The sequence below is a fragment of the Paramormyrops kingsleyae genome, chromosome 11 (genome assembly GCF_048594095.1).
Source record: "Paramormyrops kingsleyae isolate MSU_618 chromosome 11, PKINGS_0.4, whole genome shotgun sequence".
Lineage (NCBI taxonomy): Eukaryota > Metazoa > Chordata > Actinopteri > Osteoglossiformes > Mormyridae > Paramormyrops > Paramormyrops kingsleyae.
The window spans coordinates 24,755,661-24,781,412 of record NC_132807.1 but is presented as its reverse complement, the minus strand read 5'-3'; the positions used below and the strand labels follow the sequence as shown (position 1 = coordinate 24,781,412).

Sequence of the window (25,752 nt, the reverse complement as noted above, 5' to 3'; positions counted from 1 at the left end):
ATAAATTTTATGCCCGCCTACAATCAATCCTTTAATGTCAAATAGTAATTCTGTCGTTTCTTTTTTGCTTAATGTTGAGAAAACAGGCTAGTTATTTTAGTGTCTTTTGTGTCTCTTGATTTCTGTATGTTTTCAGGTTCCAATCCCACATGAAACCCCGCAGTTCTGCCCTTGAGCAACAGACCACAACCACTTTGGACTCGAAACATTAAAGGAATTCTCAGAGAGCAGCATAAAGAGGGCCTCTGTGATAATTAACTTTACATATTGCATCTCTTTCTTTGTTAGCATGTAGATGTTGTCAGGGTAGAGCAGTCCACAGGGCTGGGACAGCGGCACAGAAGGAGCTTGCTCTTATGGTTTATTATGCAAAAAGCAAACATAAAAGTCAGACTATAAGCCCGTAAAGAATAAAAATCAACAGAACAAGGACAATGAACTTGAAATTATACTCAAAATGAAACTAAATATAAATTGAAATGCCTCTGAAAACCACATGAGGGAGTCCTAATTTTCTCCTACATCACCTAGACCATTTCTTCTGTATTATACATCCATACAGTTATCCCAGTGAGAGCCCGCTGTTATCAACCCGGGGTTGCTGCCCGAGGGCAGCCTTCTCAGCCCACCCAACAGAGGGACCTGCACACATTGATAAAACATGGCAGTGCAGTTACCATTCTTGGTTCAGTCTAGGTTATCAAGGTGCAGTGAGTTGCAGGGTATTGCCAGATAGCAGGAGGTACAATGACAGCACAATGTAGGCTTGCAGTAATTTTGCATCGGCCGCCCAGTAGCAACAGATACATCATGTAATGAAGCCTAGCTGGTCCTGTGATTACACTGCTAGGGTCAGCTGGGGAGACTTGGGGGCTTAAGTCATATTCTCAGAATCATGATATATTCAATTCAATCCAATGTTAAACTTGGCTCCTTCACATGAGCCTAAGGTTTTGTTTTGATTTGTTTGCCAATACCTTTCAGTCTCCATTGTGTTATGTTTTTCCAGAGTAAAACATTTCTACACTTTACCTGCATGAATGATGTCCTCTGCCTCACAGCAGGTCACGGACACAGTAGCAGAGTGTGCTTTTCTCTTTTGGATGCCTTTGCCAAAAAGAGAAAAACTCAAGAAGACAACCGACAGACATGCATCAACAGCGTGCACCGACGGGGGATAGCTAGACCGTAAACACCAACTCAGCTTCTCATTCAATTTCATTTCTTTACCTCTTCCCCAAACCCTCCAACTCCGAATCCCCAGTAGTTCTCATCTTCGCTTTATTCCTGGCTTCTCTCAAAGAGGCTTCTTTCTGAAAGTCGAGCCAATGCTCACCTCTCCCATCCCCAGAGTGTGTTGCCTCACTGCTTCAGCACACTGGATTGTGGCTGATGGGCTGCCAAGCTTTGCTGCCTACTACAGACCTGGCTGGTGGCAAGTTTCTGCTTAAAGTGGATTGGGTCCTTATGTTCTGCAGTGTCCTTCATGTTGGGTATAAAGTAAAATATGTGAATCCTTCGTATTGCATCCAACTGCATAAACAGGTGGAGCATGATTTGAAAGCTATCAAGCTTGAAATAAGCAAACAAGCAGTGGACAAAACAGCCTTTAGCTGGTAAAAAAAGAAACACTTAAAATGCCACATGAGAATGCTGAAATTGGGAAGTCAGCCTAGCCTTCACTTGCATATAAAGGATATGTAAAATGGAGGGATGTAAAATAGCAACCCAAATTATACTCCTTCCCACCCCATGCATCAAAATTGGACTGACTGCACATTGCAGTGCCATGTAATACAACATAGTGTGATGTAGCTGCTGATGCTGAGCTGTAGCACTGTGTAGGCCATTGCAGTGTGTACTGCAGTGTAGCATGGTGTGACAGTCTTGTTCCAGTCATCTCAATCGTCTTGGCAGTGGAATGCAGTGAGGCTGCTTATCCAAATCTTCTTGCCAGTGGCATGCAGTGAGCCTGTATTTTTATTATTAGGTAATTTTATTTCACAGCCAAGGCTGTGAGACCCGTCTGCAGGGAACCTGCCATTGGATTATGATTAACTGGTTACTGGGGAATAGATAACCGGGAGAGGCAGGTTCAGGAACAGCACTGGAGCAAGCTGCAGAGGTCAAGGATGTCGTCTACCAATAGTTTATAGTCCTGACTAATCATGGAAATGGTCCCCCAGGTGATGAAAGGAGACAGGTCCCCTCCACGGGGACACTTGACAGATCGCTGGTGTCTAATGAAGATGCGAGCAGCCTGGACCCAGGGTCACTTGGCCTATTAAACAGTTCCAGAGGACACTCTGGATTTGCGCTGTGGGTGGGACAGGGGGACGTCAGACAGTCTGTCTCCTGTCTGGTAGGCAGCCTCATCCCCACATCTTCTACAGTGGGTGTGACACACATATAACGCGGCTTCAGCTGAACAAACAATTAATGCCTTACTTAAGAGCTACTTTATGAAATAGACCGCTGTCTACTGAGGAAGAGGAGGATTTAGTGTGGAATTGGGTTTTTTTTTTTTTTGGTTACTTAATATCTGTTAAAAAAAATGCTTGTTGTTGCTGCTCAGCCAGAGCCGCTTATATGGTGGATCTGAGTAAACAGAATAGGCTCCCATCTGTATAGATTTGCCGGGAGTTAAACTCAGGGTTAGGCTGGGCCGCCACGGCAAGCGAGGCCGAAGGGCCGCTAGCCACCCAGGAGATGGAGCTGTTTCCTCCCACACGGACAGAGAGGCGCTGAAAGCGGCCGGCCTGGCCCAGATTGAGCGTCTCTGGTGTCGAACTGATCACGCTGCTGAGACATACCCTCAGTGGCAGGAGCTCTGGCTGCCACCGTCATTCCTACGGCGCCTTCCTAATTAACGGCTGGATTTAGCTCTCCTGTGTCCCCGGCGGAATCCGCCTTTTGGTAATGCTGCAAAAAATGTGATGGGGGGGCTGCTCAGGCCTATTGGGACAGCCCTCTCCGACGCCTCCGGGAGTATGCCTCCTTTCCTGGAAAGCTTGTGCGGGTGCTAATGGGCTACGTCACGTCGCGTGGTGCTGCTAACAGGCTATGTTGTCACCTGCAGCACTAACGGGCCGCGCTTCCGCTAATGGGCTACATCGCGTGGTGCCATTAACGGGCTACGCTGTGGCCCGTGGCATTAACTGACCACGCTACTACTAACGGGCTCCACTACTGCTAACAGGCTATGTTGTGTTGCATGGTGCCGCTAACTGGCTATGCTGTCGCCCACGGCATTAACAGGCTACGCCACCGCTAACGGGCTGCTTTGCGTTCTGCGCACACTCTTACCCACCTGTAGGCTCAGCTGTTGAACCTCCTGTCCTGGCGTTAAACACCATTAGTCAGCACTTGCAGACAAGAGCGGGAGCTTGCTGAGCATCTTTAGCTGAATGGATGCTTCCTTTAGCTTGATGACAGTGCAGATTCTAGCAGTGCCAGTTCAAACGCTGGGTGGTGCATGTACAGTATGTTTTTTTTTTTTCACTGGCTGGAAAATGGTGTGCTGCAGTATATTAATCATAAGAGAAATGAAAAGACAGAAAAATGGCCAGACAAAAGCTCTCTATGTGCTGTGGAATGGAAGAACACAGTGAACGTGGACAGTTATGCTTCAGAATGAAAATGCTCTTTCGGACAGCCCCTTCATAATAGGACTGTCTTCTAGAGTAAGGTCACCCTTTGACACACTGTGCCAGGTCTACAGAATAAGCCCTGAGTGGCGGATCAACCTCCAGATCTAAACTGCGCCATTTATCGATCGTGACCTGGAATCAGCCCTGGTGGCAGAACAAGCTAATGGGCTAAGGTGTCTCAGCTGCCATTCGGTAGTATGACTTGACAGATCCCTCAAGGTCCAGCCTATTGCTGGCTGCCAGCAGTGGCCGGCTTGTCGTTCCCCTCTGCTGATGCTCTGCACTGTGTGACGTTGCATGAAGGCAAGGCAGACCTGGCAGCAGTGTGGATCCAAAGCAGCGTGTCGTAGGCTGCCCGCTTCCAGGGCGGCGTGGCGATACCCCAGGGTGATGCAACTGAGGTCTGCGGGGGAAAAATTCCAGCAATTACACAAACCAAATTGCTGATTTTTTTTCATAATGAGTATGAGATTACAGCTGCCATCACAGTTCTTAAATTTTTTATGCTGTATTTTACCTCAGAATCGTATCTAATATTTCATTTGGATTTATCTCCAAATCATAACCAAGATCCAAGTATTTATCACCCTTTACATAAATGTATGCTATTTGTATAATGTTCGGATGATCTCATTCTGTTGATGATTTAATTTCTCTTTAGATAGCAGTCTCTTCTTCACCACCATCTGCTTCAGGAACAAAACAGGAATAGATCTGAAAACTCCACTTGACCAAAATGTATTTTATGATACTCTATATTCACTAGTGGCGTCGAGGTGTGATTGGATTGGAATGCAGCCACAGACTGTGTGACATCTCCTCTCTATTAACGCAAATAAAGAGGCTGTTCATTTTGTTCGAGGGTCTCCAGCTGCTGCTGTCTATGGCTGCCCCTCATTTCCTGCTGGTTCTCCTCACACCACTCCTTCACTCTTTTAGTAAACTCATATTTTTCAATATGACCACACATTTCCTTCATAGAATAACTGGAGACAAAACACGAAAACTGAAAATCCCCCCACGCTTGAGTTCTCTCCATAACTGCTGGTTTCCCGATTAAGCTTTGCTGGCTCTCTTTGTTTTCACGGACATACGGTTCATCGCCCTTTTAGGGCCTTATCTGTGCCACGCCCATTTTCTTCCCCTAATTGCTTTGTGTCCTGACCCCGCCCACTTTTGCTGATGGCTTCACCCGGATTCTCCTCCTCTGACTGCTGGAGCTGCACCCTGTCATCTCTCCTGAAAGAGGGCACTCTCAGAGACAGGACGCACCCCATCAGAGCATCAGCCTCATTAGTGAAGACTGACCCCCCCGCCCCCCGTCCAAAGCTCCAGGGGGGTCAAGGAGAGTGCCCAGCTCTGGCCTGACCATCTCTGCCAGTGACAGATGAATGAGGCGCCGTGGTGAAATGCTGTGAACGACGGCTCTGCTCTCTGTGACAGTGGTGGAGAGGTTGACACTGAGCATGCTTGAGGGATGCACGCATGATACCGTTGCCAAGGCGACGCTTGAAGAATTCTGGTCCCGTCTGGGATGGGGCTGAGGCTCAGTTGAGGCCAACACAGGTGCCCAGCTCCAACATATTGTACCTTGGCATCTAATGATCATTAGCACCATGGTGGTTACTCCCTTCTTGCATTCTCACCTCGTCAGGCTTGAAATTTCCGGTTTCTGCCCCCTTGGCCACCACTGCAGCCCAGGTCACTAGCCCACGCATATCCACCCCCATTTCAGTGTTACTAGTAGCCCACCCTCACTGGCCAGTCCAATGGAAAGGATCTATGGCGAGAAAGCTCCACATCCTTACAGACGAGGGAACCTGTTGGCATTAATGAGCAGGAAGCCTGCTGCCCCTTCACATCCTCTAATCCCAGGAGGACAGGAGCAGCAGCCGAAGGGTGTTGCAGTAAGGTGGAACAGGACCTTCTGCTGTTCCTTATGTCAAGTGGCGTGGCAGCATTGTTCTTGTCATCTGAGTGGCATTTTCAGAGGAGTGCAGGGGCTACCACAGCAAATGAGAGACAGCGAATGGAGAAATCGTATCAGTTTCCCACCCCGTCAATCAGCACCATAATGAACTCTCATCTCGCTGCGATTTGCCACGCAAAAAATTAACAAAGGGGTGTTGAAAACAGTAGGGGGTGAAAAAAAACTATGCGAGCCACAAATGGATACCAATAATTATACAACTGGTGTGGCTGAATGAGTCGGGCTCCTGCATAATGACTGTTCTCTCCCAGGAAGTAACGGCGCATAGACAGCCTCTCTCATCCCGTGACTTTCAAGCAAAAAGAAAAAAAAAAAAGATGGATGCTCTGGATTCCCTACGTGGGGGGTGGGGGGACCATATCACCATGCCAGTCTTGCCTTCCTTTTTGTCTTCCCTTTTTCCTCCCTCTCTTTCTTTTCTAGAGACATCCATAAATAATTTGTTTGTGTCTTCTGACACCTCTTTCTGTCTCCTCCTCCGCCTTTTGTCTCTCCGGCCAACCCATCCCGTTTTATTTCTGCCTGAATTCTCTCTCTCCACTCTCAGGCTGACAGTCACCGACATGGTGACATGACAGTTATACGTTTGTGTGGTAATTTCCTTGCTTTCTGGAAGCCATTTGGAGCACTGTAACTCAGATGTGCAGTGACAGCTGGGCTTGTTGCACTACCTCTGTGTTTTTGGAACAACTGTCCAACCCACAGTAAATATAACAGCAGAACGGTACTGCTGTGACAGATCAACGTCGGTGACAGTTTTGGTACAGCATACCTGTAGTGGCTTATGGCACAGAGTATAATCCAGTTACAGTGTGATAGAAACTGCAGAGTGCAGTGCAATGATGTAAGGTGCAGTAGAGTGACAATGGAGCACAGTTTGTACAGAACAGTGTGAATACAGCACAGTGACAGCATTTACAGCATGGTTACAGCATATACAGCACAGTGAGAGTACAGCACTTTGACATTGACTTTGATCATATACAGGAGAGTGACAATGTAACATGGAGACAGTGTATACAGCAGAGTGACAGTATAACATAGAGACAGTATATACAACACAGTGACAGTGTAACATGGGGGCAGAATATACAGCACAGGGACAGTGTATACAATACAGTGACAGTAAAACACAGTGACAGCGTATACAGCACAGTGACGGCAAAACATGGGGGCAGTGTATACAGCACAATGACAGTCTATATAGAACAGTGACAGCATATACAACACAGTGAAATGTATACAGCACAGTGGCAGTGTATACATTACAATGACAGTATAACATGGGGACAGTGTATACAGCACAGTGACAATGTATACAGTCTAGTGACAATGCATACAGCACAGTGACAGTATATACAGCACAGAAACAGCATAACATGGGGACAGTGTATACAACACAGTGACAGTCTGCACAGCACAGTGACAGTGTATATAGCATGATGACTGTATAACACAGTGACAGTGTACACAGCACAGTGACAGTATAACACAGTACAGTGACAGTGTATACAATGACACAGAACGTCTCTGTCCTTCTCCCCAGGCTCTGTGTCCCTCAGCGTGTTCTTGGTGTCACTGGCGTTCACCGTGTGCGCCGTGTGGCTGGTGGCGCTGTGTGGAGTCTGCGGTTGGTGCCAACGCAAGCTGGTGAGTCACATACACACGCACGTACACGCACACACACACACACACACACACGCACGTACACGCACTCCTGCGCATGCGCACAGCCTGGGCTGGGATGCAGACGCTCCTTTCCTACTTGCGTCACTAAAGCCCCTGCTCTTTAGGTTACAGCGGGACACGCAGATTGTCATCCTGCCTCAACTTATGCCACTTCTGAGCTCCACAACATCACCTGAAAGCGCCCACTATATGTTTTCTCGGCTGACTGTCAAACCTCTAACATTTTAAACCACAGTCCTAAATTGCCGTACTCAAATATATAAATGTGCACTTATATTAAGCGAGATCCCTACCCACCCCTTTCCCTCCCACGATCGGTTGGCACTATAGAAATGTAAACAGTAGTTTAACTGAGGTAGAAATACTCACTGGGGATTTCATGAAACCACTACAGTATCCATTATCCCAACGTCAGGACTGGGGAAAAAAAAACAGAAAGTGGCCTTTTCCTTAATTATTAAAATATCAAAACAAAGCGCACATTTCAGTAGGTTTCCCCTTTAAGTATCACTAGCAGATGTTGATATTTCTTCATCTTGTCAATGTCAACAGAAAGGCCATTTTACCATGAATGCTCTTCTTCTGTTACAAATAGATACTTCTCCCCCCACCTTCCCCCTTCGTCTAAATCAGATACCCAAGAAAATGTGATCTTGTCAGGTGGGACGTGACATAAACCACACACACACACACACACACACACACACACACACACACACACACACATACACAGCACCAGGGGGGATTCGTGGGTGCCTCTTGCACAGTCTGGGGTCCCAGATGCAAGGTCTCCAGTGAGGGAGATGGGGGCTGGAGAGTTCCAGTCTCCCCCCGTAGGCGCGCACTCATTACAGGGTATGAAATGTGATTGATTAGTGGGCGCCGGGCGTTCATTATACCGGGCAGGGGGGTGCACCTCCGCTCCTAGTTAATTGAGCGCTGAGTCATCCGGCTGCGCGAAAAACTCGAGGGGTTCCATGCCCGCTGGCGGGGCACCCCCCCCTCCCCCCCACCACCCGCAGGAGCTGTGTGCAGGTGGGTCCCAAACCGATGACAGTGTGGAGGAGGGGGGGGGGGGGGCGTCTGAACGGCAAGCGCTCGGAATGGACCTGGAACCCTCATGAGCTTCCGAAGGTCACTTAGATGTGAAACTGGGAGAGAGATACCGGCCGCCACCCACATTTATGCTATCGTTCCAAGTTTTGCTTGTGTCACAACTTATACAACATGTTTTACGTTTTCTTTTTTAGAAACTGGAAAAAGCAGTTGTTTATGCTCTCATGAAAAGAAGTTAAAATGGTCTATGTGTCATTTCCTTAGTGTCAGAATTACATTTCTGGTTTGCGGGTGGACTAGGCGTGTAGCCGTGTTGATTTAATGCTTGCTGGGTGATTGAGTAATGCCTACAGATGTGGGCGCATACACATGTGCGCACGAGACATGCTCACACAAATCCATAAAGAAGACATACAAGAAGTCAGCCATTGATTAGGAGACTCCCCTCTTAATTAATGGCTGACCTCTGAGCCCATAAGTCAACTGCTCTAAGGAGCCAAGCGCTGCGGGTCGATGCAGCAGAGGGGTGGAGATGGGAGCTGAGTGCAACTCCAGACATACACCACCAGGGGGCGGGCAAATAGGTTGGGTTGGCACATTAGCACCTGTACGCTGTCATGCTAACTGCAGCATTAGTGCTCATTTTGCAGCAGAAGTACGTAGACATTAATACCCTGAACAATGAGCTTTTATATGCACACGGCTGATGCAGTGTCCCTGAATGACAGTTTTACCTGCACAGGCACAAAAGCTAATGCCTTACGTTGGCTCACTACAGAATCCAAGAAAAAAAGCAAACGATACTGACGCAAATTGGCCGTCACCTGTGAACCGAATCTGTTTTCGACTCAGCATGACGTTTCGAAGGCACATCTGTTCCTGCGGCATTTCTACGCTTCGACCCGGTGGCCCCCGGATCCCTGCTTTACTGGCATACACTGTAATCGGATGTGCTGGCCGTGACCTAGTGGCGTGCTAGGATGGTGCAGCCGTGCCATCAGTCGGACGTTAGCTATGCAGCAGCAATTTCCGTAACAAGCCGGGGCACTTTAACGCCCATTTGCAGGGGTGTGGAGATTTTTCCGTTCATTCCGGCGTCCAGTGGTGGTGGTGGTGGGGGGGGGTTTGGGGACAGGTGGAGCTGGTGGGCAGAGAGACAGGGCGTGGCGGATGCTGGCGGGGTTCACATTAGCCGTCTTCCCTGACTGTATGTTTGGAATGTTGCAGGAGAGTCGAGGCCACTGGGAGTGGGACAGAAGCAGAGCACTTCCAGGTCAAAGGTGCAGCTCGTTTTAACCTTGCAACTGTCCATGCAGCACGGGGAGAATATGCCACACCATTACTGCACTCTGGGTACTGCATGACCCAACACTGCATGGCTACTAGCTGGACCCCACCCCCACCCCCCCTGTCCTCAGCATGCTCTCACGGTGACCGTCCTGGTGAACCACGCTGAAGATGCCAGTCGGGTTCACAGCCTCGGCCGTTCAGCCTCCTGTTCTGCACCTCTGACGTCCTCGAGCAGTCTGATCATATCCAGGTCCCTCATTTAATGTCGGCAGGCTCACGATCAAACGCACCTTTGTGTTTGTTATTCCAGACATTCTCATTTTATCCCTGACTCGTGCCACCGGCTATTATGTCGTACGAGTCGGTATTTAGGCTCAGCTGTGTGTCCGACAGCCTGGGGTCTGCATGAAGGCTGCTCCGGCACCCCCCTCCTCACTCTAACAAATCAGCTGGCGGCAGCGCAGGAACAGCGGTGCACACGTGCCCCCCCGGGGGGGGGACTCGATGACGCCGCATGCTGCGAGCAGCCAAAATTAAAACCCACCGCCAAATTTCCCTCCCCGGGTTTTTCGAAGTGGGCTTTTCTTTTTTTTTTTTCTGCTGCTGGGAACTGGAAAATGACACAGTGCCGATCAGAGGAGGCACCATCTGATCTGTAGGACTGTGGTGCACGTGTGGACACCCCTTCACTCACTTAATAATGCTGCAAGGGGAAATACTGCGAGCTCAGGTCGAGCGAATACGGCATGGGTATGTCACGGAGAGATTGCTGCATTTACTGTAAATGTCTGAACTTTCACTTAACAAGGCTTTTTCTTTTTAACTGAGCGGGGCAGTGAGTCACCCCTGAGGTAAGAGCAGAGTCTGCGTATTCCTCACAAAGGCTGTGGCACCACTCTCTCTGCACGTGCTCTTTGTAAGCATAAGTACCTGAGCGCGGCACTGATCCGAAGCAGCCGTGGGGCGCGGCGGCAGCAGGTGCAGGGCTGTGTCAGCGGGCAGGGCGCCTCCGGAGGGGACGAGGCAGGACGGCATGGGAGCACGGCGGCAGTTTCTCACGGCTAATAAAAGGCCCACGTGGTTATTCTTCCAGCATTCGTCCGTATGCATAACTTCAGCGGCTTCTTGTTCCTCTTCCTGACCCTCCCTGTCTTCCCGTTCTCCGTGACAACATGCTGGTTCTGCATTGTCAGAATGAGATCCGATCAGCATAAACAGAGCTAAACAACATATGCTTACACTGGGATACCTGCACGGGTTGCTCCTGCGTGCAGCCAGGAAGCCCTTCACACGAAACATGCCACATATATGATTTACCAAATAAATGACGTAATCATATGAACAGTGAGCAAGCTATGATTTTCCCAAGAACATCTAGACACCGTTTGAATTATTCTGTATAATTCTGTATAAATATTATAATGGATCAACGCACACCCTTGTCAAGTGTGTTGGGGCAACTTTATTGTGAAAGGCGTGAAATATAAATTGCATTGAAAAATAAGTTGAATTGCAGTTGCCAAATTGTGTGCTGGTGTGAGTGTGTTATTCTCTGCGTTGCAGTTCTGTCATGGGACAACATGGATATACACCGATCAGCCATAACATTAAAACCACTGACAGGTGAAGAGCAAATAACGTTGATTATCTCGTTACAATGGCACTTGTCATGGGTGCCATTATATATTAAGCAAGCGACCAGTCAGTTCTTGAAGTTGATGTGTTGGATGCAGGAAAAACGGGCAAGCGTAAGGATCTAAGTGACTTTGACAAATACCAAATTGTGATGGCTAGACAGCTGGGTCAGAGCATCTCTAAAATGGCGGGTCTTGTTGGCTCTTCCCAGTATGCAGTAAAGAGTACTTGGTCCAAGGAAGGCCAACCGCTGAACTGGTGACAGGGTCATGAGTGCCCAAGGCTCACTGAAGCGTGTGGGGAGCAAAGGCTGGTCCGTCTGGTCCAATCCCACAGGACACCTGCTATTGGAGAGCTCGTGTGATGCTACGGGCAATGTTTTGCTAGGAGACCTTGGGTCCTGGCATTCATGTGGATGTTGCTTTGACACGTACCACCTACCTAAACATTGTTCCAGACCAAGTACTCCCTTCATGACAACGGTATACCTTGATGGCAATGAACACTTTCAGCAGGAAAGTTGTTCAGGAATGGTTTGAGGAACATGAAAGAGTTCAAGGTGTTGACTTGGCCTCCAGATTCCTCAGATCTTAATCCATCTGTGGAATGTGCTGTACAAACAAGTCCAATCTATGGAGGCCCCACGTACAGGGTCTGCTGCTAACATCTTGGTGGCAGATATAACAGGACACCTTCAGAGGTCTTGTGGAGTCCATGCAATAGGGGTCAGAGCTGTTTTGGTGGCATGTGGGGGGCCGACACAATATTAGGCAGGTGGTTCCAAACATGCACCTTCCACCTTCATGCTATGGGGTGGGAGTTAGCCTGACTTCCCGACGAAGCTCTCTGGCTGTAATTGGACGCGAATGAAGAGAGGAACTGAGGTTATGTAAACAGCTCATTTGGAGCTTCTAGTTTGCCCAGAGAGGCACACATGTCTACGCGGCTCGCTGAGATCACGCCGCTCCTGACAATGATTCATTTATTAATATCCTGGCCGTCCTCCGTGATTGCCTGTGGCTCGTGGAGCTTTCTGCCCGTTTGTCAACTGATACATTTGGTCATGTGTGTAAATGGCCTGGCTCTCAAGGTACTCATTACAGCATATGATATCTGGCTTAAGTAGCCTGCTTAGTGGTGCAATTTTAGATGAGACAGACAATTGCAGCTTCATACGTCAAACAAATCAGTGGTTTTGCTCTCTTTCATACGGACTGGGGTGTTCCTTTGCCCACTGGAGCCTGCATTTTTTCCGTTATACACGCTGCATGTGTAGTCACCATACACTGCTGTTTTACATCTCATACACACACCACGTTTAGTCACTGCGACCTACAATTTTACTGTCATACACAGTGTGTGTTTGGTCACTGTACACTGTTGTTTCACATCTTACAGACACATGGTGTTTAGTCACTGCAACCTGCAGTTTCACTGTTATATATACTGCCTGTTGGATCACCGTATATTGTTGTTTTACATCTTATACACACACCATGTTTAATCACTGCAACCTACAACTTTACTGTCATACACACTGTGTTTGGTCACTGTACACTGCTGTTTTACATCTTACATACATATTGTGTTTAGTCACTGCAACCTGCAGTTTTACTGTTATACATGCTGCGTGTTTGATCAGCGTATACTGCTGTTTTACATCTTACACACATACTGTACACACACACACCGTGTTTAATCACTTGCAGCCTGCAGTTTTACTGTTATACACTCAGTGTGCTGTCAACTCCCACATAAACATTAATTCAGATTAGTCCTGCCGTGCAAACCTCATTCTGCAGTGAGATGTGGAAAATATTTAGTCTGTTTTCAGAGGATAAAAAGCACATTTAATCCATAATTGACCATTACTTATGTCTCTAGGGCAGACAGCTTACTGTATATGAGAATCGACTTCTGCCAGGAGATCATTCTTCTCTTGTGAGGTCTTCGTACTGATTCTGAATAGACTTTTGATCTATTCAGTATTTCTAGCGATTTCAACATTTTGTAAAGAACCATTATTAAAGGAGTTAACCGGATTTTTTAGAAAAGTCCTACAAATAAATAAAAATCATCCCAGGGGCACTTTGAGTGCTCTGAAGTGACCACATATCCTTCACGATGTCCAGTGCCGAACATTTGAATAGAGGCTGTTTACTGCTCCTCCGGGTCTCTGCCGGGTCTGATTCTGGACTGGATCTGATTCTGTGTTGCATCCACACACGGGTGTCATGCATAAGACACTTTGTCTGGCATAAAATAACCTTTTGATTGTTATAGAACCAACACTGGTAGTACTGGGTATTGAACCTTTAGCCTGAATTTCATTTTCATTTTCAAAAAATGAATTGTAAATAACAATAAGGAGTATAATTGTGTAGACTGAGGTGATGAGTGTGACAGTTAAAGGAGCCCGATGTATTATTATTATTATTATTATTATTTCATATTGCATTGTGATATCTGAGCATCCTGCATGGTGGCTCTCTGGGGGAATTAGGCAGGATGTCCGTGCACGGCTGACAGAAGCGGCTTATTAAGGCGCGGTCATCTCCGACGGGCCTGGCGACCGACCCCGGCCGAGGCGGGAGATCCCCGCGCGGAGCCACACTGTCCCACTGCTCGGGCCACAGCACCGTCACCCCTAATGCAGCCGGTTGATGATTTTAATGAAGCACACTTACCTAATTAGTCAGAGAGCGGGGTAACATTGGGAGAGGATGAGGGGCTCGATGCCCGCTAATTCACTCGTTCAAACAAACACAGCCGTCCCAGGCACACTCTTCTAGCGCCCCCTGTCAGTCTTTCCACTCCTCTACTACTATTAACCGTCTGTCATTATTTTCCTTGTTCTGTCACTGCCTCTCTGTGCATCTTCATCTTCCTATGTTTTTCTGTCACTTCTGTTTCCATTTCTGTGTCCTTGCCCTTTTTTTCTCTGTGCACCCCCCCCCCCCTTCCTCTGTCCTCCTCTGTCCCTTTTCTTTGCAGTGGTTGCCTTGGCAAAAGCAATGGCCACGGATCTCCTTTGTCCCAAGACTGTCTTCGACGACTGAAAATCCATTTCACAGCCTTAGCATTCATCATGAGTACATCTCCATCCTGGATGTGGTCCATTTTTCTCCTTAGTTTATTTGGAGGTTACCCCACCCTTTCTGTGCTGGACCTGGTTCACCTGCAGTGCTACAGTAGCTCTGTGCGTAATACGCCCAGTGGGGTGTCAATCTGGCATTGTGGCTGTTAGACCTTATTTTAGGTTGATCACACAGAATTGTTTTTGACTGCAAAGATAAGGAAGAGATGTTCCCTGACAGGACCCCTGGTGGCCGGATCTATCCACTTCTTGATCGACACGATCCAGAGGACATGAAAATATTGCTATAATGGCCAAAATGCTGCTAAACGATAATGGATTCATAAAATACATTAGGAATATGGTAAAAAGAATACACATGAAAGTAGTCTCTAAGGGTGACGGTATTACATTCTGTGTGCATCGTTAGACTTTTGGTGACCTTAGCCTCTCCTCCAGCTGCTAGGTTAAAACAGCGGATTTCAACTGCTGTCTGACGGCCATTCGGCTCCAGTTAAGCTGCATTTAGATTATGTGTTGCGTACTGCGAATCGGAAGCAGACTGATAAAGTTTGTTTGTAGATTATCTCACAGAGACCCAGGATGCTTTGGGCTTTTATTCACTGGACCCACAATCTCTTTCAGGAGGCTCCCAGCCTCTCAGACTGGCATCGGTACATTGTCCAGCACCCAGCCTGTCCTCTCTCTGTCTCAGAGTGGCATCAGTAGGTTGTCCAGTGCCCAGTCTGTCCTCCTATCAGCTTGTGTCTGTGTGTCACTGGCCTACGAGAGACTATAACAAAGCAGTTTGTGACTTTCACTAACAGAGCTTGTCGCTCCCTGGTGAGGGAGTGTGAGCCCTTCAGTTTTCTGCCCCCCGCATGTATCCCTTTGCCGGCTTGTCCTTCTGCCACTCTAAGCTGTCTGAGATGCTGCCTGTCTCCCTGCATCTGTTTCTCCTTCTGTCCCTCCCTCAGCTCATCGCTCCCTCGGCCAGCCTGCCGCTCCTGTTTCACGCGCAAAAGTGAGAATTCTGGCCTCAACAGAGTGAAAACTCCACTAAACTTTAGATCCCGGATCTATTTTTATTCCCGGCAAATGATCCCTTAACCCTGAATAGGATGTCGAATCATGAATGCAATTAAAAATATATGTGCGATCTCTAGTGAAAACCAACATTTATTACTCGCACAGATTTTCCTCCTGCTACAATTATCAACGATTAAAAAAAGAGAACAATAATAGGCTTTTGTGGCAAAGTGTGACCTAAGCAAAGGCATAAATGCTTGCTGAAAGATGCCTGGACAGAAAATATAGAAAATTATGGATCTTTGTGGTTGTACTGGAAAGATGGCCATTAGCAGGTGTAACTGGAGATGGGGTATAGGGTGCAGGGCACAAAGCAACGCCTGGACAGCGAACAGGGGTCTGCTGGGAACTTTTTATCTGGACATCAGACCTCAGTGACGACTAGGGAATTGAGCAAATTGAGCTAAATTCCAGTAGAGCCTTCGTGAAGCCCTTGCTGGTGGCTAGAATACACACTCACACACCGCCACTGTCTCCTTCAGCCTGTCATGTTTATTTTCGTAGCTTCCTCTTACGATTTTCTTTTCTGTGGATTCCTATTTTAATCTCCAATTCAGCCACCACCCATCCTTGCCCCATCTCCTTTTCCCAGCCTGCCATCTTCCTAAAGATTTTATGGTGGTGTTAAATGATAGATGAGGCTTACTTGATAGCTTGTTCTTGTCTGTCAGAAATCAAGTCGGTTCTGTCTGGCTGAGAACCACAGGGAGTCGGTGTGATGCGTTGCGCGTCCGGGTGGGTGACTACATATGGACCGGCGTCTCTCCTTCTCTATTTGGGGAAGCGTGCGTCTTGTTTTACGAGATGCCTTCAGTTTGTATGTGGTGGGCTGCTGGAGGAGCAGGAGTGCATTTCCTGCCCTGGAACATCACTCGAGCAGCACAGATGCGCAGTACAGTGCGTGCCTCCTCTTCACCTCTGTTAGGATTCGGTTTTGGCCAATTAAATTTTGATGATGAAGTCAAAGTGCCTGCCCCAAAGTGTGCTTTCTCACTGCCCAACTGGAAGACTGGAAATACGTGCTCTCCATTTACCCATCCATCTTCTAACTGCTTGTCCAGTGAAATGTCACAGAGAGCGTGAAGCTTATTTCAGAAGATACAGGGTCCATGGCAGGGGATGTCACGATCGGGTTGAATGTGAACGGAAAAGCAGGGAAAAGGAGCCAGGAAGTCGACGAAACGGGGCTTTATTCGGACAACAGGACCGGGGAAGCACGACAGCGAACATCAATGACAAATCTGGGGCAGACCGACTCAGACGAGGACTAAATACACAAGACTAGGCAAACGGAACAGGCAACAGGTGAGAACAATCAGGGATGAACACGAGGTAACGAGGTGGGCGTGGCACACATTAGGAGCGGACGGAGCTGGGCGTGACAGGGGACATGGTGGATGGGATGCCTGTTCGCCATGAGGCTTTACACAAACCCACACAATTTAGAGACTGGAATTAGCATAAGAAAATTAGGGCACCCCCAAGAAATCAGCACAATACACAGATGTAGGGTAAATGGTCAATGGACTGCATTTATATAGCTCTTTTCTACTCCTACGAGTACTCAAAGCGCTTTACAATTTATGCCTCACATTCACCCATCCACACACACATTCACACACCGGTGGCGGAGGCTGTCATGCAAGGTGCCAACCTGCACACTGGGAGCAATTTGGGGTTCAGTGTCTTGCTCAAGGACACTTTGATGGGGTCAGGAAGAACCAGGGCTTGAACCTGCAACCTTCCAGTTGCCAAACAATAGCACTACCTCCCGTGCCACCATCTTCCCCAACACACAATCATCCCTGATTGTTCTCACCTGTTGCCTGTTCCGTTTGCCTAGTCTTGTGTATTAGGGGGCTGGGATTCACACCTCTAACCCTGTAGGTTTGCGGCAATACTGCTACACCCTGAACCACCCATGCTGTACTTTCAACAGTTACCAAATTGTGGGTAATATAAGTGCATTGGTATTTTAAGGGTTGTGCCAGATATTGTAATAAGAGCAGGGGTGAAATTTGGAGGGGGGGTAGAGAGGGACCCTCTACTTTCATTCATTCATTCATTTGTAACAAAACATTTAGATTGAATTTCTAATCCAAACCATTTAAGTTAATATAAGAATCTATAATAATATAATATACCTTAAATTTGGCCAGTCAATCCGCTGGTGCGATAGCCTCCTCCCCACAATCGGGAATTAACCGACAGCACTCCTGCCCCCATACTGAGCGCTAAGTTTTACTGCTAGCACCTCATGCTTTGATTAGCATTCTATTGATGTTCTCTCATATTATTTAATTCCCTCTAGGTCCAGAAAAATAGCTCAAATGCCCCCCTTAGGGGCCCCCCAAACCATGTCAACCTACAGCCCCCCCAGAGAAGCTAATTCACCCCTGAATATGAGCATGTAACCTAAAAGTACTGAAACTGAATTATTCCAATATCCAGCTGTATAAAATGCTAAAAATTGCAGTCGCTAAATATATAAGTGTCAGCTAAGCAATATGGCTGTTAAAAACCACGCTGTGTTCCCTGCTATCCAACCGTGCTTCTAATTGCAGGTGCTTTTGTTCAGACTTCAAATTTTATTTGAAAGCAATCAGTTGCTGTAGGAAATCCATGACCTCACATCCCGTGACTGCCCTTTCCTTTAGCTTCACTCCTGTGTGTCTTAATGAGAAATTTCTCACCTTCCACTGCCAGCGGCAGCACAGTGTCTTTCAGATTGCTCCGCCTAAATCGGTGACACTGACAGCTGGGCGTGTCTATGCAAATGATAGGGGCGTGCCTATGGTAATCACAGCCAGCTGATTGGCAGCCCGTGAAGGAGCTATGTAAATGCGGTCAGCTCTTACTTCCTGGAATGTTGTGCTGCATGCTGGTTTTGGTCCAAAACTGGGCTTTCAAGCACCTAATTGATCAAATTATTTACTTGATTTGATGTAAGTGCTCTTGGCGAGGCCATCGATGCAGTGATCATTTGTAAGCTGGACGCTCTGCTTGTGGGATGCAGCGGGGTGTGAAAAGGGCTGCCGGGGGGGTCCATGTGGAAAAATGGGGGCGGACCAACAGCTGAAGCGGAGCTGCAGGGGCTGGCAGGGGGCCTCCTCACTTTTGACCACAGGCTTGTAACATGTGGGTCAGTGGTTCCTAATCCAGTCCTCAGGGACCTACAGCCAGTTCATGTTTTTGCTCCCTCCGTGCTCCCTGCCAGACAGTCCACATTTTTGCTCCCTCCTAGCTCCCAGCTGGGAGCAAAAACATGGACTGTCTGTGCGTCCCCGAGGACCAGATTGGGAAACACTGCTGTAAGTTGTCACTCAAGGTGTAGGAGGGGCCCACAAATTACTTAATGCAAACTGGGTGGGTGAAACTCACTGTAAATGGCTTTAGATAAAAGCATCAGATAGGCATAAATGTAAGAAGTGTATCACAGACATGCTCACTCTCCCAGGGCAATTGCTCAGTGCTGTATAAACAGCCCAGGTGGAAGAAGGGAGCGACTGTCATTTCAGGGCTCTTCTGTAATTAAGCGAAGGAAACGTGTTGCATTTTCACTTCACTGCACTGAACAAACTGCAGCTCCTCTGACTAGTGCGCTTTCCCCGAGGATGTGTTCAGGCTGAATGACCCCTAGCATCTCCTTGCAGACAAGGCGTGAAGTCTGCTTCTGAATGCCCATTAAGGGTGTGGTTAGGGAGACCCTACTCCTTCTGCTCTCTCCTGGGTGTGTATTATGGTCTAACAGCTTGCCCTGCATCTCCCCACGCTGTCTTATCTTGCAGGGGAAGAGGAACAAGCCCGGGGTGGAGGCTGCAGGAACGCCAGACTCAGCTCGTGGCCGGGGGGAGAAAAAAGCCATCAAGTAGGTGCTCAGGGTGGGGGGGGGCGGGGGGTCGTAGCTACACCTCGGCACCCGGACGAATGGAATCCACTGAAACTTATACAGGACATACAGGACAGGGCACTGGTGCTCTCCCAGCTCAGTCTATACCAGCCTTAGCTTTGGTCACCTTAGCAAGGCTGTGAGGTCCAGGTCAAAGGACTCTGGGCTGGAGAAAGCTGAGCAGAAATCCAAGACAGAAGAAGAGACGTCCTTCTCGTCATATCAGCTGATCGTCTTCCAAAATCTGTGTACACTATCTATGAAAATCACGCACAATCGCACACCCACCCAGGAAAATGCAGAGCCGCAGTGATCCTTTAACACCAGTATTTTACATTCTTTGTTCCAGCTGTTACGACGTTTGTTGAACATCACTGCTGAATTTTTATGCAAACACAACTTCTGAATTCCCCTGGCAGAGGATATTTCAGAAAGTAATATGCAGTCCTGAAGCATCTCCTAGATCGCCCTGACCTTTGTGTGCAGAGAGAGAGCTTGGTGTGCATGAGAGTGCCCAGCTGGCGTGCTGCGTCCGGTGCGGCGTGTAGCATTGCTGGTGGTTTGTTTGTGGTGGACATCAGCCCAGGGCACCAAGGGCCGGTGGCAGGAGGTCGGAAGGGCCAGCTTCCAGCACCCCATCAATGTCCTGCTCGAAAGTCACAGAAGAAACCTGGATCAAACAGCCACCACGGACTCCATGCTGTAGATGAACAGCTAATGATTGGCAGTCTGCCGATTTAATGCAGGCAGAATGTGACACACCAGGGACACAGGTGTGGAAACGTGTGCGCTTAGTGCTTATAAGAATGCCCGGGCGTGCATGAGCGTTCACACATTCCAGAAATTGTAGGGTGATAGATAGGGGCAGAAGGCATGAGGGACTTGGACAAGGGAAAGACAGCGATCGATAGCTGGTCTCCGCTGTCCAGATGGAGGCGTGACCACAGTATATGCCAGGGAGCCGGCAGCTGTTGCCAATTTAGAAGTGCTATGCGACATCCACACACATTCCCTTTCTGCACTCTGGCTGCAGGTCAACGCCATCCATGACTCTCCCCAGGAGGGGGTGGGAGAGGTGAGGTCCTCTCTGCCTCCCCATGGGCAAGCCACCCCACCCCCGCCCCCCAAAACAAGACAGATCAGTCACCAACATTACAAAAAAGAAATAAAAAAATACAACACACCGACAACTTTAAATAAAATATTGTGATTAGTATTTAGTTATATTTAGCAGCCAGAACTACTCAGGGAATATGTACTGCATTAATTACAGACCTAGATGAATATGTTGGACAATTTGCTCAAAAGGACGGTAAGGTATTCAGGAGGTAACGTCATCCAAGGAACGTTATCTCTGAGATGCAAGCCCAGTGCCTAGAGATTTGTATTTTGACGAACAGTGAAATGTGTGAATTGCTGGGTTGAAGGTTGGTGCTGTACTGTTTGTGTTCTTGTCAATAAAACAGCCTTGGGTTTCCTTCAGCTCCTTTAATCTTTTTTTCACCTCGGATATGCAGTATTGAAATTCCCTTTCCTTAATGGGCCTCTATGTGGTGCTGAAGCAGCGGGCCTAGTGCTGGTCATCCTGTGTTTGGTTCACATGACTTCCTGTGCAATAACGCCTTGACACTTTCTTCTGCCTTGTACAGTCTGATGCTGGGTTGACCTGGTGTTCTTTCATTACAGTGTGCTGCAGATTTGTACTGGGGCTTCTATCGCAACCATAAAGTCCTTCCTTTCTCTGTTCCCAGCCGAGACTCAAGCAGCGAACCCAAATTATGTTTTAGAGCCTTTCACTCTTACTTTCGTTCTCTAACCTTTTCACCACCGTTTTGTCTCTTTCTCAGAACAGCGCTGCATTACTGAAGGGGTAAAATGGTGTTCTTGGGGTTGATTCAAAGTATATAACTTTATTTGCCTTTGTTCCTCTCCAAACTGCCCCTGACAGATCAGTCCCAATAAACAACCATTTTTGTCCTCAGGCGCTCCACATAAACACACCTCGACTACATGGACCTTTAGGATTAGAAGACCACACCCACCACTGTTTTCCAGACACTCCCATTTTCCCTATAAACTGAAGCACTTGTTCTGGCTTCAGAAGCCCCTCCCACGCGCTCAGCTGTGATTGGTTGTTTTTCTCTGACCTGTCTCTCTCTCTGGCCACAGTGATCTAGACAGAGACTTTTGGAATAACAATGACAGCAGCACAGTGCAGCAGAAATGGAGCTCCTATCCACCCAAGGAGTTCGTACTAAACATTTCTCCCTATGCCCCTTATGGAGATCCTCGCCTCACGCTCAAGTGAGTCTCGGTCGCGGCTGGTAAGAGACCTCTCTCTGTGCAGGGCTGTAAAGAAAGGGGGCCTCCCTCTCCCTGTCTCCTCTGTGTAACCCCCCCCCCATGCCATCAACATGCATCCACTAATACAGCATCGCAAAAGGTGCCTCACCGCTTAGAGGAACATGCATATGAATGTGCATATGATATGCACTCCCCACTATGCTTTGCTCAGAAAAAGCAAGTCTAGCCTTGTTGATTATTTATATAATCGTTTTGTTTGACGTCTTCTGCACAATTAATGTTTATGTGACCTTCATGCTATGCTCTGCTATGGTACACTTCCTGTGGTTTAGCTTTAACACGATCTCATGCATAAAAATTACGTAAAAGGTGCAGTTTTATGCATCGTTAAAGGGCAGCAGACACACTGTAACTGTGCTTATGGAACATGGTTGTAAAATGTCCAACCCTGCATGTCCAAAATTTAAATAGCCAACTCTAAAGCACATGTGAATACAGTGGTGTGCCTATCTGTTGAACGACATAATTGACTCTCTTTATGTTCCGCCCTCCTTTAAAAAAAAAATGCACAATGGCATTGAGCTCAAGATGAAAAAGCTTGTAGACCCTATAAAATCAGTCAACGGTAGAAGTCGCAGAGTTTTCATACTCTTCCAGATACTGCAATCCTCATTGATTCTCATATAGACAGGACTCCTCATTTGTAGACCAGAGTAGACTAGACACACACCCCCCTACAGAGGCACTGCCCCCAAGCTGGAGGTCCATTCTCTCTGACACCCAAACCGCCCCAATAATTTATGGTCAGTTCCGTACACGTGCCACAACAAGGAAACACACACATGCATAAAAAATGCCCCCATTCCCTACAGCCCTGCCAGTCTCACTGACCCCTAACCTCTAAACTTTTACCTCCAGCCCATGGGGTGTAACCATGGAGACGGGCAACCCTCGTATCCACCAACTCAAAAACCCTCACACACTCCATTGCTCCAAGGCACCAAGCTACACATTAGGGACTTGACCCCCCCAGCGCACTCCCTCCTCCTGCTTAAGCTGTCCCCTCAATGTTTTCATGGAGGGTTGACCGTTGGATTTGGGCATGGCGTCGCTCCTTCTCTTTGGCTGTGTGTTATAGTATGCCCTGTGCTGGATTTGATTTGCCTCTCACGTCCCCTTCCCTTCCAACTCACCTGTCCCCTCCCAAGCTTTCGACTCAGCTGCCTGTCCCTCTCGGCATCAGTTGCACCAGTCAAACACTGGTTGGAGCTCTCAAGATAAGAGAACCTTGCCTTTTTTAATCCAGAGACGTTTCCTCACTGCTTTATGATCCTAATATGCTACGATTTGTTGAGGAAACCCAACCGTCTCTTCCTGGTCATGCTGTAGTGAGGAGAGGTTTAGAATTGGCGCTCTAGCTAAGCTCTCCTACAGTATGTTTTCATGCTATTGATTGGCTGCATTAGATCAACACACGCACAAAATGTTCGTAGAAGTTTGAAAGGAAGTTGGGGACCTCTTGGATTAACATGGCAAGGAGGTATCTCCTAGGATCTGTGTATGAGAGCGTCAGATGATAGCTGCAGATCTTCACATAATCCAACTGGAGACTCATACGCTGCGTTCAACAGAGTCTATGTAGACCATATAATTAATGCTACCTTCCTTGATTCTAATATGTGTCTCATTGCATCAAGGTTTCTCTAGATTAATTATCAGAGTAAAGTATTTGCAGTCCTTATCCTGATGCCAAGAAAGCATATTCCTGGATAGTACTGCTGCTACACACCAGGTGTGTGTGTGCCCATGAGGTTAACGCGAGCCTGAGGCGTCTAACCTACTCGCTTGTGAGTGGCCATTCACGCTGCCCCCCTCACCTCGGTAGCCCTTGGAGCGATGGAGCTCAGCTTGAGATTAGGATGGGATCTGCAGCTGTCCATCTGAGGAGTGACCTTATCTCTTTTATGACTGTTCTTGTGCTGGTCGGTGTGGTTGGTGCAAAGCACAGGTAAAAAGGCTACTCTGCAGGCCTGGGCTACGTGGGAGGGGGATGTTGACTCGGGATGTTGACTTGCGCTATCGCGTTCACTGGTGTGCAAAGCTGCGGGCCGACTTCCTTCTTCCATACACAAACACAGAAAGGTTTTGTGCCTCATTACACCTGACTCTAACGCTCAGAAAAGTACACAGGATCACCGTAGACATTAGCCAATGTTAGCAACACAGTACCATTACCACAAATGACACACACATGGTTTTGTTAGGTAACACTGATTAGAAGAAGTATAGATTCCTGATTATATTAAACACAGTTGAGGTGCGGTGTCATGTTTCTTTGCTGCACCTTGTACATGGTTCAGAATTAAATTTTCAGAATAAGTAGCTATAGCACATCACTAGTCACACATAGCATCTTGTTCAGGTAACACATCTTGCTCAGGTGCAGCAACTCAAGTGTCCTCTGGCTCACTGGGTCATGTGACCATTTCCCCATTGCAATGTGAGCATAGACACAAAAAGCAAACTTCTCCAACAAATCCCAGTCCGCCCTCCCACCTGATCAGGCACTGCGAGCCCCTGCACCGCCATTCCACATGACCGCTGCTCCTGCCAACCAGAAAGCTGTAGGCTGCTGGTTACGCCCCCTGCCTCCTTCCCCGCTTCTTTCTGTGGATCATTATGGGCTGTTTTACTGCACTGACCGCTCTGCCCCTGTCCATCTCTCCCTCTGTCCCTCCCTTTCCTCCTGCTCCTCCTCCTCCCCTCTCTCTCGCTCCCAGTGGGGCTGTGCCGGGGGGCCAGAGGGGGGCGGCAGGTGGGGGCGGGGATGGGGGGGGTCCCTGTCGCAGCGACAGCGTCAAGAGTATGGTCACGGGGGGCAGCAAAGCTGGGAGGTGGCAGGCGGTCCAGAGCCACATGCAGTCGGGCGTCCTGAGGCCCAGCAAGTGAGTGAGGGGGTCCTGGGGATGCCACAGCGGGTCGTGGTGGGGTCTGTGGGTGGTCTGTGTGGGGACTACGGGGGTGTTGCTTGTATATGCCGTGTGAAAGGGATTTACTATGGGCTATGGTGGGCTTAGAACAGGAGGGCATGCTGCATGACCGTGTTTATAACATATAAAGCAATGCCCCTCCCCCAAATATCTACCCTTGTATGTCCATGTGAAAGCTGGGCATACAGCTTGGCATCCATCGACCTCCGTGGCTTAAACACAGACACACACACACACACTGTGATAACCTGAGGACGGAACTCCACAGCTACTTCTATATTCACACGGGGACTCAGATGTGCTTAAATTACAAAGAACACATTGTCCAGGTCTTTGTGCTCCTTTAGCGTTTAGAACTAAGAACTCCCAGCAACGCTGCATCATTTAAAAACAGCCAGACCGTGCATAAGATAAGCTGAGTTTTCCCACTGAAAGGGCATGAACATTTTTGTTTAATATAAATGTAAAGATGTATTATGCAACAATTATGTCCCTTGTGGTAACAAAGAGAATTACAAGGCAGTATAAAATAATGTCCTTTTAGAGCAGGGCCTTGGCAATTATGTCCTGTGGAGGGCCAAATCCAAACTTCACCATGTCAGCAGGTTTGATTATCTTCATGTCCGATGAAAGCTACACTAGAAGATTAAAGCTACACTAGAAGGCTTTTTTTTTTTTTAAAGGCTCGTTCGTATTTCATGTAATAGTATTTGCAATTTATGGGATTTCAACATAAACCTTTACTTGATGTTTTTTATTAATTTAATTTAATGATTGGGCCAGAAAAAATAGTTGTGTGGGCAGGATTAGATCTGCACAGCAGCTTTTTCCAGGTCTGCTTCAGAGCGTAGAGGACTGCAGCTGCCTTGTGTTTGGTAGCTACTTCCCTTGCATTCTGGGAAAATAAATTATAAAACAAAAATTCTTCTCATGAAGAATGTTTTTTAACCAAGGAACATCTCTCCCTCTCTCGGGTTGTTGTTTTAGACCTAAAATGTGGCCCACAATTTCTGAGTGCGATTTCTGTCACTGGTCCTGGGAGCGCTGGATCAGGACGTCATTACTCACATACTATACGAGGACTGGCGAAATAT

At 47.8% G+C, this 25,752-nt stretch overlaps 1 protein-coding gene across 3 annotated transcripts in view; it reads left to right on the top strand.

The window, feature by feature from the left end:
- Positions 1-25,752, top strand: part of syt7b (synaptotagmin VIIb) — a 96,490-nt gene that overhangs the window by 26,733 nt on the left and 44,005 nt on the right. The window contains exons 2-5 of one of the 3 annotated variants that reach the window (XM_072718307.1): positions 7,187-7,290; positions 19,264-19,343; positions 21,534-21,668; positions 24,449-24,613. In XM_072718307.1, the coding sequence (XP_072574408.1) occupies positions 7,187-7,290; positions 19,264-19,343; positions 21,534-21,668; positions 24,449-24,613 (484 nt within the window). The remainder of the gene's footprint in view (positions 1-7,186; positions 7,291-19,263; positions 19,344-21,533; positions 21,669-24,448; positions 24,614-25,752) is intronic. The other 2 variants (XM_072718308.1, XM_072718309.1) reach the window with 2 other exon arrangements.